The following is a 16,534-nucleotide window of genomic DNA, read 5'->3' as shown; positions in this document are numbered from 1 at the left end:
GCACAGCAGTAAAACGGGGGAATAGTTTACCTAGCTCACTGAAATCATCATCATTTTCATTTTTTAAGTTATTAGTTATAACACTTCTTTTACAATAAATTCTGCCCTGTTTCTTGCCTTATGTCAAACTATGCAACGAATTTGTTTCACAGTTTGTGTGCTTTAACTCTGCTAACTCGAATATAGGTAACGCTACTTCAGGAGTGCCACAGGGCTCTGTGCTCTTTCAGCTATTATTTTTACTTTATATTAATGACTTGCCACGTAACGTTGCATTTAAATGACCTCTCTTGATGACTGTCATTGCCTTAACAATTCACTCGCGTGTTTTCGCAAATGGCACATCACTTGTCAAATCAACATTCACTTTAAAAAAAAAAAAAAAGGCTGATTAGTGTCATTTTCTGCTGAACAGTTCTCTTTGCTTTTTTATTACTGTTCTGAGGATGTTTCACTCACAAGGGTGACCTATTACAAATGCCTGGTGACTATTTTCACTCCTAACATGTCATGGGTTAAACATACTGAATTTAAATGCTCTTACACACTAAAGAAGTTCGTTACTTATGTTGGATATTAACAAAAGTACTGAAAGAAACTGAACTACTAACGTACGAATTGCTAATCTGCTGTATTTTGGAATGTGCTTCTTGCGTGTGGAGTCCACACAAACGGTGCGAAAATGATGCAGTCGAGGCCATGCAAAAAAACGTACACGTCATTTATCTTCACTATGACCATGATTTCTCACCCTCTTTAGCTATTTGTGCATCTAACCTACAACATTGGGGTGAAAAATGGGTCCCTAAAGTTATACTGTATTATAAATTCATTGTGCTACCTCTTAACTTCTGCCAACCAACCTTGCATTTGAAGTTGCCATGCTCTAAACATCGCACCTTTCTATACACGTACCGACATATATAAATACAATTCTTTTTCTGCGCTCAATCAATCATTGGAATTCACTACCTAAAACAGCTCGCTTATTGTTGTCAGAGTTACTGAATGCTCTAGCATAGTTCTGAATGCCTTAGCGAATGTCCTCTTAACCATATGGCATGTTGTCACTGAAGTGTGTTTCGTCGCCTTGCATTGTCGTTTTGTTAAGCAATAAAAAATAAATAAAAGTTAAACTGAATATTCTTTTACATGTAGCTTTATGAAAAGGGCATACCAGCAGGGTTATACCACACTCTATGACGCTGTTTTGTGTGCCAGGAGTGTGTGGACAGCATCATTGCAGTTGTTTTGTTGCGCATATTTCAGGTCCCCCAAATCCAGAGAACCTGCCTGAGGATGGCAAGTTGAAAAGTGAGATCATGATTAAGGACAATAGGCGTTACTACCTGGACCTCAAGGAAAACTCCAGGGGGCGATTTCTAAGGGTGAGTTGGAATGGCATCGAAAACACTGAGGCATGTTTTGTTGGGACGTTGCAGTATTCACACGGACATAAATGCAGATGTGCCTCCTGCTTCACGTCAAGTGCCACACTGCACATGGCGAAGGCAATATTTTAAATTTTTTATTCTGGCCTTGAAGAATTCAGGCTTCTTCTTTTAAGTGGGTTAACAGCTACACTTAAGGAAAGTGAGAAACATTTTCATGTGACATGTTTGACTTGTCATTTGTTTATGTTAAATGAAGGCCAACACCCTTTCAGCCCTAGGGAGAAATATTGGCAAGGTTCAGATCATCTTCAAAAGTTGCTATATTACTTGTTCTTATAAACCAATTTCAGTTTCAGCAGACAAGAGGCCGTAAGGGCATTACGAAACACTGACTCACTTAGTTCTTGCGATCGCTGTGCCTATTGCACACGCATGCACCTAGAAAGAACACACATAGCGTTCTACTCACTTATTTTCTTTTGTGATGAATATCATTGTACCTTTCTGCTACGTGTTGTCGACAAATTTTGCACCATGTCATGACATCTAGATACTAATGTCGATTATGCCAAGCTTGCAATTTCGAGACCAACTTTAGTGTCAAATTAATACAGAGTGTGTCTTCGAACTGTCATTCCTTTTTTTTAAGTGTCATCTTTATATGTGCAAGAAGCTTGTGGTAGGGTTTATACAACAACCTTGAATATAAGACATATGTTAGTATTCCTTTAAATATGCTTCTAGTTTTCATGACACAAGAAATCGATGTACGTAAATTGTGAGGAGTGTCTGTTTCTTTCTATATTAAGCATCCATTTTTGTGTGAACGTGCATGAATTTCGGATGCAAACATAGTGGCACAGTCGACCCCGACTATATCGAACCCGTTTACATCGAATTATCTTGTATATCGAACAATTTCCGAACACGGTATAGTTACAATGAGTATATGTAGCAAAAATTATGCTTACGTCGAACAAAAATAGCAGCGACTCCCGATATATCAAATGTCAAGCGGTGCAAAAGTGTCCCCAGAAGTTGGCTTCCCTCCCAACGGCGGGGAAACCCGGCGGCGCGGCTTTATCCACCCGCTCTGCCTTGTGACCGTGCTGCGTCATGCGAGCCATCAACATCCCCCTGCAAAAAATGATCCTGGCCCGCCCACAGCGCTTGCTCAGACAGCCAATCGGAGGCCCTTGTGCTCTCGTTGTACAAGATGGTGGAAGTGCGAGTTGTCTGGCTGCTTTTCTGGTTCATTGTGTTTGTGCCTTGTGGGCCTCCTCCCGCAGTGCTACTGTGATGGCTAGCGTGAAGTGACAAAATTTGCTTTTCGCCGTGTAGGTCGAAATCATGAATTGATTCCAATGTGGTGAGAAGTTGGATGTCGCCGCAGCATGCGAGATTCCAAGGAGTACTCTAAGCACAATCTTGAAGGAAGAATAAGGGGCAGATTAGGGCTAAAGTGGACAAACTCACGACCCGATGCCTGTGGTGCCCAACGCGGCTGTGTGCAAGTGGTTCATCTGAAAATGCTTCAGACGTGCCGACTTCCACGTGCCTGGTGGTGACTGAAAATTATGATAAGTGCGATAAAGCCGTTGCCGGGGTCGCTGAAGTTTGGAGTGAGCTGTCAGAATTTCCGGAAGCCGTTGACGGATCAACGGTTGACGAGTTTGTGAGTGCGGATGATGGTGTCGCAACCACGGGGGAGACCGAAAACGAAGATTACACTGCCGACATCATACCGAGCACAAGTGATAGTGGGCACAATGAGGAAAGCAACAACGATCCTTTGCCGACATCATCCGGGGTGATTGGTGCACTCGCATTAGTCTGGCGCTTCTGTGCGAATGCGGAAGGTTGCAGCCTCGGCTGCTCCGACTCTTTGGACAATGTGGAGAAGTACGTGCGTCGCAGGCAGCGAAATTGCCCAAGCAGAAGAAAATACAGGACTATTTCATATGAAACTAAGCTAGTTTCATCAATAAAGTGCTTTTATAAGTGATATGTGCTTTTATGACACCCAGTTCTTTGGCAGGCTTACATCGAATTATGCCCTATACCGAACTGATAGGCATTCTTTCGCGAGTTCGATATAACTGGGTTCGATTGTACTTTTCTTTCATTAGCACAGGTGTGTGTACTTCCAGAGTTAATCATGTGCCCTGTCGTGTCAGCTGGTTTAGTGAGGGCACTAGAGGCCACAAGCTATTTTATTTGCGGACTTTCTGTGGCAATAAGCAGAGCTATACGAAGGCGAAATGCACCTGTGGCAGCGCTTGTGAAAGTAATTTCCCATGGTTTCATTCGAATTTTTTTGAGCTTAGGAAGGGAAAAACAAGATATCGTACTACAGCACTTCTATTAAAGTGCCGAACTATGCTGCCCTACTTCTTGCAGTTGTACATGTGCAGAAGTTCCTACTCTGTAGATATTCTTTCATTGCTTTGGAAGCTTGTCTGTGAATATAGCAATGTGTGACATATTTCTTGAGGTCACGGTTTTCACTGATATACAGCTGGACTTCGATTTAACGAAGTTTTACTTGCAGCGAAAAAAATTTGTTAAATCGCGAATCTCATTCCTTTGAAGTTTTAAAGTTTCAGCAGTAAAAATAATTTCCCGTGGATTCCTGTTGGATAGTATCTTGTGAGTAATGACTTAAACAAATTGCAAGAAGATTGAGCCACAATAGCGTGGTTATGAGCGCCAGTGCACGTGGTGCGTGCAGATCGCGCCGAGAGCAATGCATCGGCGTTGCTCACGGCATCCGAGATTAGTGTATTGCGTTGTGCGGCACTGTAAGTCTTGGACACCGCACTTAGTGCTCGCAGCCGTCATCAGATGGTGTCCTCAAAATAAAAATAAAAGTGCAAAAAGACACGGATATTCGCTCTCAAGAAAAAAAAAGATACTGACGATTGCGATACTCTCTAATGGAAAATTTGTGCGCAACTCTGTATGTGTTCTCATTTCGCGATATATTGACTGGTGCGGACAATCTGTCTCGTGCGGCACGTTGCAAACGGAGTGAAGTGTGGCGCGTCTGCCTCGGTCATCAGGAGATTGCGAGAAGCAGCGCGTGGGTGACGCGTGGACACGATACACAGCAGCCGCCACCAACAGACCTCCCAGACGATGCATGGTGCCATCTCGTGTCGCACAATGCTTTTCTTTCACACTTTCGCCATACCCTCCTCTGCTTTCTGGTCCTGCTTTGCTCTCCTCTCTGCTTTCCTCCTTGCATCTTTGATCCACCGCTGTGCTGCAGTTCGCTTTCATCATCTGCTGTGCTCGTTCGCTCGGTTGCGCTGCCACCGATGCTTGCCGCAGGAATTGGCACCTAAGAGCTGTGCCCTAAAAGGAAATGACGCAGTTTTGCCAGAGAAGTGGAGCATTGATGACAATAGCAAACAGACACCTATGCAAAGTAAGGTTCGTGGTTTTATCGGTGTCACGCATGTTCAGGCAAAGACCACTCAATGATCAAGAACATTCACTGTTACATCGTGAGCATCCTTCGCATCGTGCCTCGTAAACTTGAGATTACATGACCGCCCACACTAAAGCCCCTCCATCCACGCGCCACCGCCGCTTTCTTAAGTAGCTACAACCGCCTTTTCCCCTCGCACCAAATTCCGGTTCCGGCATTTCCGCTTCCGGTATTTCCGGTTCCGGCATGTCCGGTTTTAAGATTTCCGGTTCCGGCGTTTACACTTCCTGGAGTTGTGCTGCGAGAATTTCCACTGTGATTGCAGACGATGGTGAGACGCCCGTGCTTAGCAACCGGTGCTAATTTGAGTAGCTCGCTCTAGCCATTCCACCAAGCGTCATTCGTGTGCATCTACGTGCTTGTTTGCGTACGCTGCGCCCGCACGCTTTGCCTGTCGTCCCCTTTCTCTGACAAAGTGCGGAGAGCCATGGGCTGGGCCACAACACACGAACATAATTCGCCGTACACATCTGCTCTCGTCACAACACTAACACAATTCGCCGTACACCTTTGCACGCGTTACAACACGCGCGCACGCACCAATTCACTGCACACCTCCACTCATATCGCACAAGAAAAGCACACTTGTTTTCACCATGTCACTGAATGCCCTCCACGCAAATTTGAACTTGTTATATTTCATAGCTTCACGTCATTGCAGTTCTTCACGCAGTGCACGCACTTGGGACGTTCGTTACCTTCGATCTGCCGTGCAAGACAAGTTCAACCTCAGAATCAACAGCATAAACTCTATGCGTCTGCCGTACAAATTGGCGTCGCGAACTCCTTCACTAAAGTCCCTCCATACGTGCTGGCTGGAGGGGATGTATGCTTCAAAACAAGAATTCAAAGGGGACAAGCTGTTGTATTCCACTGAAGTAGTAGTTTGCGGTCGCTGTTTTCCAAATGCACGAAAAACGGGAGCGGTCTCCAAGCACCCAGGTACTACATTCCACTGTACGTTGTCTCTCGTGGCACAACTTGTCGCAGGTTGACGCGAAGCAGCGAACACGACCAGATCGCCGATTACAGTAGGCGGTGGTTCTTGGATGGAATCGCATTAACAGTTTCAACCGCAGCTGGGGCAATTAAAGCCTCTCCGTAGACACGAAAGTAAACAACGCTAAAAAAACATAGGGTCACTTCCACTCGGAACAGGAAGCTGAAGCTACGTAAGTTCCGCTTGACGCCGGAAGCTGAGGGGGTGAGTGGGAGAGGAGCGTGGAGGAGGAGGGCAGGTTGGCGGTACTTAACCTGGTCGGCGGTGACGCGTGGATGTAGGGGCTTTAGCCCACACTAGAGGTACGGGAACAAAATGCGCACGAAGGCACGAAATATCTCGGCTCGCCCTTTGCATAGAGCTTCCTACAATAATTACTTGAGGGGACTCCGGTGCCGCAATCGTTCAGCCACCATGGAAATGATGGGTAGTGCATGGATTTGCCTGATCTTCATGTTTCTGGATTCAGACATTCTTGTGGCTTTGTTTATTGCACTTTATCTGTCCTAAATTTTAGAGCAATCGATACTTTTGTATGTGTAGAATACTGTGCAAACAAGCATGGTTGCAGCTAATTGCAGTGGTTCACCTTGTTAAGGTCGCCGAATTGCAACGCGCCAAGTGCCTCAACATGCGGGCTTGCCTGCGAAAAATGAGTAAGTGTGTTCCATGCTGCTTGTCGGTGCACGCACCAATGACGTAATGGCTTCAATGTCAGGCTTCTGTGTTAGAGGTCCTGTATTCAAAACCTGCCGTTGAACAATTTTAATGTTTATGTAATTCTTTATTACGCCTTAATTTGTTGAAAATGACGAATTTACAAAGGGACAAAGCCGTCTGAAGCGAAAAGGACAGAGTTTACGCGATCCTATGTGCTACCCATCATTCCCATGCTGGCGGAACCGTCCCGCTTGCTGCTTTCGTCCCGCTTGCTGCTCCCGTAGATGGTAGTGCCAAATTTCCCCCTGGTAGTAATTATTGTATGACACTCTATGGACCTTTGCACTTGCCGAAGATTACCTCCGAGACATGGCACGTGGCCTGCATATGGACAACTGCAAGGGTAGAGGAGAGGAGACGTGTGCTCTAGGGGGATAGAGAGGCAAATGTCCCCTGCCCCCTCCCCACTCTAACGCGTGCTTGATCACGTTACTGCGCGCCCCTTGCCCACTCCCCTTGCGCTGAAGTAGAGAGAGAGAGAGAATAAACGTTAATTATTTAAATGTAGCTTTGGAGAGGCATCCTCATTCCAGAATGCCTTGAGCTAGGGCCATGTCCTGGGCCCTCTCGATGAGCCATTGCTGATCCTCGAGGTCATTGGAGCTGGCCAATGCTCTCTCCCAAAGCCTGTTGGTGTGATAAGGGTTCTACAGAGTTAGTGGTGCCTGTGCAACCTCCTACTGTGTGCCTAAGGGACGCATGTTCTAGGCCGAAGTGTCATTGCAGAGAGAATTGTGTAGGGGCTATGAGGTGATTTCTCTTTGGGTGGAGGAATGTATTGACATGTAGAGCTCGGAGGGATCGCTCCTGCTCTCTAGGTAGTGACTTGTGTGTGGGGAGGGTATGTTCTGCGGGTGGGCTTGTAATGTTGTGTGACGTCTTGGTACGAGACTAGAGGGTGCATGCGCGCGGGTTAAGATTCCTCGGCATTGGCTTGGTGCGTCAAACCTCGAGCCACGAGGTTGGCGATCTCGTTGCCTCAAATGCCATCGTGAGCTGAAGGAATCGTTTGCTTTTGTGTTTATCCGAGCATTCCGAGCTGTCGCATGCCTCACAGTCATTGCAAGTTTTTACGCGACATATTGTGGCGCTGTGTTTTCTGCATACTGCGTACCGCTGCGTGCGATTCCACAACGTTTTTTACACTTGAACTTTTTATGTGGAAGGACGCTTGCAAATAACTTATTCCTCGGCCAACATTTTTATAGTTTTTTGCCAGATCTAACTGCCGTACACGCTCTACATGCATACTTGAAATGAAGGAAAAATTCATTAAATCGAAACCGTGTCACGACATAACATAATAAAATTGTGAAAAGGAAAAAAACACGGTTTTCCATGGAGCTAAGATCGGGAAATAAAAATAGTTTGTTACATCACAAATTTTGTTAAATAGAGGTTCATCATATTGAATTTTGACTGTACTTGCATTTGCATTCATTGCAAGATAGAAAACAGTTTTAGTATAATGTACGCAGAGCCCTTGCATATGTGTAGCAGGTCCAAAATTCACTTGCGCTGAATGCTCCGATGAGCTTTGTGGGTTCCGTAGCTAGCCGCTCCAATATTTGGGTTTAGTGTTGTAGGCTTTGCATGGCTGTGTTGACGTGGCTAATGAAGAATGGGTGCACCAATGCCATCCGCTTCACTTCGAGCTCTGCCTTGTTACTTGCTCTTTATCGGCACAGCAAAACATGAATGGCGAAATCAGCTTTAGCTTAGTCTCGTCCCTCTTGAGTACCAAGTGATTGCCGTCATTATTGAGATCATCCCTTTGTTCTGGCTCTGCCAGGCCTAACGGGCGCCACCATTGCTGCCAAAACGGTTACGTTGATTTTTATAAGCTGAAAGGTGCCGCAGCATTTGGTGTTGGCCACATGTTTACTGTGTGGAATACTCTACTGGACACCTCATTGAGGACATACCCATTGCGTGGCTATAGTCGTTTGTCTTGCAGCTTTGCAAACAGCTGAAACGCCATAATAAAGCTGTCTAAGACCCATACATTTCTAAGAGCCCAAACTTTTGTTATTTCGATTGTGAAGTTAGCCTCTGCTGGGTAATTCAAACTTGACTGGTCAGTACGCATGCTCGTGACCCCAACGACGATCCCAATAGGGACCCAAATAGCGAACCCTTTAACAGCAAAGTTTGCATTCATGGATCTTAGGGTACAGTTAATGCGCCCAACACATGTTGTCCCTCTTTTCGGCGTGCCCTAGGAAGATTTCCAAACACAAATAGTGTCTCACAATGAATGATAATGAATGATAATGCATACCTTTCTTCTCTTTCCCCCAAGAAAATTGGTCGGAAAATTCCCAGCGCGGGGCAATTTGATATGAAACCAAAACTGCATTTGTGGCGTTCGTAAACAGCCTACCATCAGAGCTAGCTGGCCAGTGTCATCGCTATTGCGATTTATGGCAACAGTAATAGTCTTTGCATAACATGAAACGACAAAGTGCCGTTTTCAGTCTTCAGTTACAAAAACTAATTCAAAACACCAGTTATTTTGCATGCTAAGCTAGCGCCAAAAGTCTTGTCGCATTTTCTTGACGTTTCACAGAATTGAATGAGACACAAGTTGAATGAGTGAAGTGGTTATGTTACCACCATCCCGTTTGCGATTGTTATGAAATCATTTGATCAATGCAAAATGTCAAACACACAATAGACTTCACGAAGGACACGTTGTGGTTCGTAGACTACGAGATGTGCTATCTGACAGTGATTATGATAAAGTTTATATGTAAATAAATATCCATTCTGTGAAGGTAAAGCTTGCTGGTTTCATACTTTCTGTGTTACCAGAATCGGAGGCATACCGAATTTTTTCGCTAGAAAATTGGATGCTCATTAGGTTTCTACTTTGATTATGAGTGTTGATGCCATTCCTATGTTAGTTTTCTACTTTGAACACAAGAACGTGTGTGTGCGTGTGTGCGTGTGTGCATGTGTGTGTGTTTGAGGGTGTGTTAATTGGGCAAGTACTGCCAAATGAATCAGCGGTGTGTTACAGCATTTTTTTTTTGCCTTTTGTTTAATTTGACCAATTTCATTGGCCCTGTTAGGGTCAAATTAATGGAACTCGATTATATAAACTACACTGGGAAAGTCTCGCATATTGTCTTTCACATTCAATAGGATGTTCAGTACTAATAACAATAATACTGAGAATGGCTTATTGCCAGAACACGTGCGCAGGCATATACCTTAGTGACACGCATAAGGCTTGTGTGTAAGACACTGGGCTATCTCAGCGAAACAGGTTTAAGCCGTGAACAATTACTGTGTGACTTGTGCTAAGGAGTAAATTGCATATTCACAAACTAAACATTCATACGATGCAAGAAATTAGGAATAATTTTGGCAAAAGCGGTGGATGTCATTTGCCAATTGTAACACAACATTATCTGTTCCACTGCTGTCGCTTTGGTCTGGCGTGTTTGGCTTGCACGTGACCTTTAATCTTCTGCCCCCCTTTTTTTGTCTTGCTGACGTTACTTTTTTTTTTAACTACACAAGGAAGGCTATCGTAACAATACCTGTCCTGCTGCCGTACAGTGTACAGTGCTACACTGTAACTGTACAGCGTGTATTTCAAATTGCACTATTTATGTTCGCAGTTTATGCACACACTTTCAGCTGTGCTGTATATTTCAATGATTTTCATGCCCATACAATTTTTAGTGCTAATGTATCACTTGCCTGCTAAATTTTTGTACAAATATTTTTTCGTCTTTCTCTTCCTGTTAATCGCTTCTAACAAGTTTTTCGTGATATATTTTATTCGGGAATATTTCATTGTTTACTTGCTCACATACATTTCTAGCTTACTTCAGTTTTGTTTACATAGCTTCACATGGCTGGCAATATTTTGTATTTACTAATATTCGTTCCATGTAAGTCCCGCTTGCAGTTATTACTTTGGGACCTACTCCTCTATATTACAGTCACTGTGTATACTGCTATCATTTGTCAATAAAAGTTGCTCTGTCTAATCTATACGCCCAATGTCAGCTGTACTGTTACGCGCAACTTATTTACCATATAATGAGCAAGGAAAACTCGGGGTAAACGAGGGTTTTAATTTTTGTTAGTAATGACCACAACTGTTGGCTCTCTTTGGTTGTTGCTTATCGTGCCATTTCCCACGTTGTGACGTGCAGGTGTCCCAGACGATAGCACGAGGTGGTCCTAGGTCCCAGATTGCCATTCCCGCACAGGGTATGATCGAGTTCCGTGACGCACTCACAGATTTACTAGAAGAGTTTGGCACAGACGATGGAGGTGAGTCCCTTCTCGGCTCCTGTGATTCCAGTTCCTATCGTAGTGCTCCATCTTTATCTGTAGGGCCATCTGTACAGCCAGTTGGCAACCATGTAATGTGACTGTTGTTTCGTATTCGTGATACACCCTTTCACTCCTTACAAACGTGGCCTTTGGAAGCCTTTCGGTTTTGCCCATTGACATATTTAGCGGGCATGGTAGACAAGGGCGAGTAGCAGGTAGAAAGACTTCGCTAGTTTCGGTTTCAAGGAGGCACCGGCAACGTGGCCGATGACCATGCCGGAGATGTATCAAAACTAAAACGCTGCTATTCCGGCTCGACTCGGTGGCCAAATTAACGACGTGCCTTAAGGTGCCTGAAAGTTTGGTGTTGCTTGTGTGTGAATTTCATTGGCTAGCGGGTCGCAGAGCTGTTAAAATAATCAAGCATGTCCGAATTATCAGCTGGTAACTGTACAACAGAAAAACATTTGTATTTGTGTGCCCAGTAACGACACAACTAACTAGTTCAGTGCTAGTTTTTTACAGAACCGACGACAATTGTATGCCACTAAAATAATGCACACTCTAAAAAAGGCCAGTAAGCATAAGCGAGTGCGACGAACAATACTTGAAGCATTGGGGCCCTCGGGAGTGCCGAAATGTCCCACTGTGGCTGGCCAGTCAGTGGCCAAGGGGGTTTCACTGCCGAGTTTGAGATCTTGGATTTGTTCCTGGCTACGGTGGCTGTTCTTCAATAGGGGCGAAATGCAAAATGGCTGCTCCGCTTTGGCACACGTTAAAGAACCCCAGGTCGTCAAAATCCACCCAGAGTCATCCACTACGGTGTGCCTCATAATCACATCGTGGTTTTGGCGTGTAAAAGCCTGTAATGTAACCTTTTTTCTTTTTTTTTAGCAGCGCTGGAAACCAGCAGGGTATGGGCAGTGTGTCTGTTGAGTCATCTTCTCTGCTAAACTTCGGAGTTCCACATGACAGCACTTGGTGAATCGTGGCAGGAGCAGCACGGGGAGAACAGACGTGCAACTCTGGTTTCCTACGAGAGCCTATGGAGTAACTCTATTCGCATGCACCTCCTCTCCACATTCCCCTTCTCCACAGTGCAACCACCGCAGCATCAAAATCTAACTGGCTTCACAAACGAAGCTTCACTTAAAATTTGCGTAAGCCTGAACACCAGATTACACTCCCGCCTCAAGCCCATCATGATGTTCTTTGGCCTGAATCTTTCCTTGTCTGCCTAGCTGCTTCCCCAAGTGTCGAATATGAAATGACAAGTCGCACAATGCTGTGGTGTTTTAACTCCTGAGGAGAGAGCCGCATTGACATTGGGTCTAATAAATGCCACGGACTATGCCCACCTCATATGGAAGGGTTCCTCATAAGTGAGGATAGCTTTGCACGTGGGCACACTTTGGCTATGGCTGTGGCTAGGGGAGTGCTCTTGCCGCACAAAGCCGTGGTGACCTAAGGAACTAAGTTTGTGCAAAATGCTGTAGTGCAGTTAACACCTTCGACCAAATGAAGTGAGGTTGTTTGCAGTGTGAACCACAGGGCAGAAGTGATTCACTTATTACTTATTACTCACAGCACCTTATTGGCAGTACAGCAGGTAGTTTAGTACAGTATGTATACCTAGAATTTGCAGATGCAGCATTAAACGGGAGCGCAAGAAAGAAATGCAGATAGAAACTTACAACATTGTGAGCACAAAATATGAGAAGTGTAACGAGCAGCAAGAGAATGCGGATAGTTGTTCCGGTATAGCCAGACCTGACACAGGATTACAAGGCACTCCAGCTACACAAGTCCAAGACCCAAATCCAAGAAATAAAATCCAGGAATCGGAAAGCAAGTTGCAAACGTCCAATTCTGAAGAATTGAGCAAGAATTAATGTGATGTAAAATATCAAAAGTATACAGTCAAAACCTCGATATAATTGACTTCTGTTAATTCGACCGATACAGGACCGCCGAAAATGGATACAATTGTATGGCGGTTTGAATTAAACAAGATGCAGAATAATGCCATACCGCACCACTGATTCATGTGAGAGTATTTGCTCTATTCTAACACGCCCCCTACTCAAATGTGCGCCTACTTTCTTCGTGTCCAAAGTAAAAAACTAACATGAAATGACATTACAGCTCCTAAATGAAGTAGAAATCTAATGAGCACTCTATCTTTAAGCAAGAAAAATTGCTGCAGAGTGGCGGCCGGTTTCCTAAAGTCATCTTTGCCACACAGTCAGCTCCACTGCAAAACATTAGTGTTATGCTGTAAAGCATACGATGCTTGCGAAGATGGTTTTTGGTTTTGTATCCGATTGCACCACGCTGGCAATTTTCGGATACATTTTCTTCAACCCTTTCAGGCACTGTGTACACAACTGTGTATGCCAAGGCTGTGCATCAACATCAACAGACTTGATGAAAGTAATGACTGTCACGATCCACCTGGGTTCATGAACAAGGGAGGGCTCGAGGCACCCTCAGTTAGACGGAGGCTCTGCAGCGTGGTGGTAATGAACGATGACTGACCCCGAGCAGCTGTGCTCGCTGGTGTTTATTGGTGCGGTGACCAATGTTGCCTAACTGAGCCTGGCAGGCCACCGAACCTGGCGGGCCAACGAAGATTATGCCTGAGGGGGCGTCACATCTTGCTACACCCCCTTACCCCCAGTTTGTTTGTTGCCAACAAAAAAACTAAGTTCAGTGTACGGGGCTCTGCCTCCATCGTCGACAGTGCCTGCTACCCAACGAGTAACGGTCCGGTGGCCTCTGCCGTCAAGTGCTCCGCCTGGGCACCGGTGTTGACGGGCCGGGTGTGGCAATGCCAGGTGCTGCCTGAGCCAGCCTCGCTCCATCTGGTGGATCCACTGTGGTCGGCCTTGTGAGTGGTAACTGACATGACACCGGCCCAACTGGCGCCCCACCACTGGCAACGCTTTCCACCACCGAGGTGGGCAGTGCTCCGCTGGAAGCAACTGGTGTTGCCGCTAGTCCTCCTGCAGGCTGGAACTCGGAAGTGGCAGTCGAGGGTGCTGGCCAGGTGCCGAGGCGAGGCCTAACATGGTCGGCGTGTCTGTGCCACGTGGCCCCGTCTGGCATGCGGACGAGCAGTGATGAGGTGCTGGCAGGAGACACCACCTGTCCGGCAGACCAGGTGGGCCAGGACGGAAGTTCCTGGCGAAAACTGGAGCTCCCAACTCTGGCAAAGGCCCGGGATGGCACCCTTGGTCAGCAGCCAGCTTCTGTTTCAGCTGCTTCAGGAACACTGTGGATCGGAGGTCCGGATGCAAGACGTCCAAGGGTGTCTTGACCATCCGACCCAGCAGGAGCTCACAGGGGGCACGGCCAGTGACATTGTGGGGCGTTGTCCAGTACTGAAACAGTATCCGGGCAATCTGCATCCGGAAATCCCCAGTCTTCTTGAGCTTGTCCTTGATGGCTTGCACCACCCGTTCAGCTGCACCATTTGAAGCAGGGTACTACGGCGGACCCATCATCCAGTGGATTCCATTCTTTGACAGCCAGGCCAGGTACTCTGTGCTGGCGAAAGCAGGACCGTTGTCGGACACGATGATGTCCGGCAACCCCTGGGCAGCGAAGACCTGTCGTAGCGCTGCAATGGTCATGCCTGCTGATGGAGTGGTGACAGGTAGAACCTCCACCCACTTTGAAAAGGCGTCCACCACCATCAGGAAGTAATGGCCCTTGAAGGGCCCCCCAAAATCCACATGTAGCCGGGACCAGTGTCTTTGGCAATGGTCAAGGGGTTATTTCCACACGACGTGAGGCCCGCTGATGCTTCTGGCAGCTCTGCACCATGTGAACAATGTCCTGGTCCAGGCCAGGCCACCGAACATGGGACCGGGCCACCATCTTGGTCTTTTCCACACCAGGATGACCCGCGTGCAATAACTGGAGGACCTTGGACTGGAGACTTTGTGGATCACCACCCTGGAACCCCACAGTAGGCAGCCCTGCGGCAAGCTGAGCTCGGCACCCTTGTGGCTATAGGCCTGCTGGACCAATTACTCCCCACGGGACACTGCCTTGACCGCCTGAGACAGGACTGGGTCCCGGCTGGTCGCTTGCGATACCGCAGATCTGGAGAGCACCTCCGGGTACGCGTGCTCCAGCATTACCATTTCAGCATGTTGCGGAACAGCATCAGGCACCTCTGGCAAGGGCAGACGGCTCAGGGCATCAGCAGGTCCCAAGTCCTTTCCCGGACGGTAAACCAGCTGGTAACTGTAAGCTGCTAGCCTCAAGGCCCAGCGTACCACTCGAGGTGATGCCTGCACAGGAACTGCCTTGTCAGGCTCCCAGCAGCCCTAACAGCGGTTTGTAGTCCGTGATCGCCTTGAACTTCCGGCCCCACAGGTAGTGTTGGAAGCATTCGACACCAAACGTGAGGGCCACGCCTTCCTTGTCCAGCTGGCTCTAGCATTGCTCTGCAGCATGAAGCCGACGAGAAGCAAACGACACAGGGCGTTCCTGGCCATCCTTTCCCCAGTGTGCCAGGACAGCTCCCATGCCATACGGCGATGCATCTACAGTCAGGACGACAGGCTTGGCAGGATCGAAGTGTACCAGCACTGGAGCCTCGGTGATTAGCTCCTTGCTGCGCTGGAAGGCCCGGTCCTGCTCCTAGTTCCAGACCCATTGCTGACCATCTCGAAGCAGAAGATGGAGCAGCTTTAGATGCTCCAACAGGTTCGGCAGGAAACTCCTGTATAGTTGATGAGGCCGAAGTAACTCTGAAGCTCCTTCTTGTTCTAGGGCTTAGGCTCCTTGAGCACAGCATCAACTTTGCGGGGAGCCGGGGCTAGGCCATCCTGGGAAATGACATGTCCCAAGTACTCAACACTGGGGGCCAGGAAAATGCATTTTTCCAGCTTGAGCTTGAAACCGGCGTCCTACAGTCATGCCAGGGCGTTGTGCAGGTTTTGCAGGTGGTCCCTGTTGTCGCTGCCAGTAACCAGGATGTCATCCAAGTACACTGCCACATGTCTCATGCCCCTGAAGAGGTTGTCCATCTCCCTCTGAAATATGGCTGGGGCTGAGACCACGCCAAAGGGTAAGCGCATGTACTGGAAGAGCCCCAAAGTTGTCAATATTGTGACATACTGCCGGTAGGCATTCTGGAGCACCAGCTGCTGATCGGTTGAGTCTTCGTCCGAGTCTCCTTCACTGCGTCGGCACTCGCCGCGCGCTCGCTGGGCCGGGGCCCCCCCCCCCCACTTGCCTGCCGCTGCCGACACAACAGTAAGCACCTCTGAGGTCAAGCTTGGTAAACTTCTGTCCACTGGACAACGCTGACCAGAGATCTTCAATCCGGGGCAACGGGTACTTCTCGACGGTAGCAACAGGGTTGATGGTAATCTTGAAATCCCCGCAGATCCTGACACTGCCATCTCGCTTGAGGACTGGTACGATGGGAGCGACCCATTCAGACGTCTCGACAGGCACCAGGATGCCCTCTCGCTGTAACCGTTGCAGCTCCTAGGTGACGCCATCCTTTAGGACGAACAGCAGTGGGTAAGGCTTGAAAAAACGTGGCTGGGCTCCCTCAGGTACATAGATGCCAGGTGTCGTGCTGGCAAATGTGCCCACCCCTGGCTGGAA

General features: G+C 47.3%; 1 protein-coding gene across 2 annotated transcripts in view; it reads left to right on the top strand.

Annotated features, from left to right (window-relative positions):
• Window positions 1-16,534, top strand: part of Pur-alpha (Purine-rich binding protein-alpha) — a 291,757-nt gene that overhangs the window by 237,082 nt on the left and 38,141 nt on the right. For both annotated transcript variants that reach the window (XM_050167097.3, XM_050167098.3), the window contains 2 exons: window positions 1,270-1,388; window positions 10,780-10,900. In XM_050167097.3, the coding sequence (XP_050023054.1) occupies window positions 1,270-1,388; window positions 10,780-10,900 (240 nt within the window). The remainder of the gene's footprint in view (window positions 1-1,269; window positions 1,389-10,779; window positions 10,901-16,534) is intronic.

This window comes from Dermacentor andersoni, chromosome 11 (genome assembly GCF_023375885.2).
Source record: "Dermacentor andersoni chromosome 11, qqDerAnde1_hic_scaffold, whole genome shotgun sequence".
Taxonomy (NCBI): Eukaryota; Metazoa; Arthropoda; class Arachnida; order Ixodida; family Ixodidae; genus Dermacentor; species Dermacentor andersoni.
The sequence above is the reverse complement of the archived record's forward strand: the minus strand, read 5'-3'. Positions and strand labels throughout refer to the sequence as shown.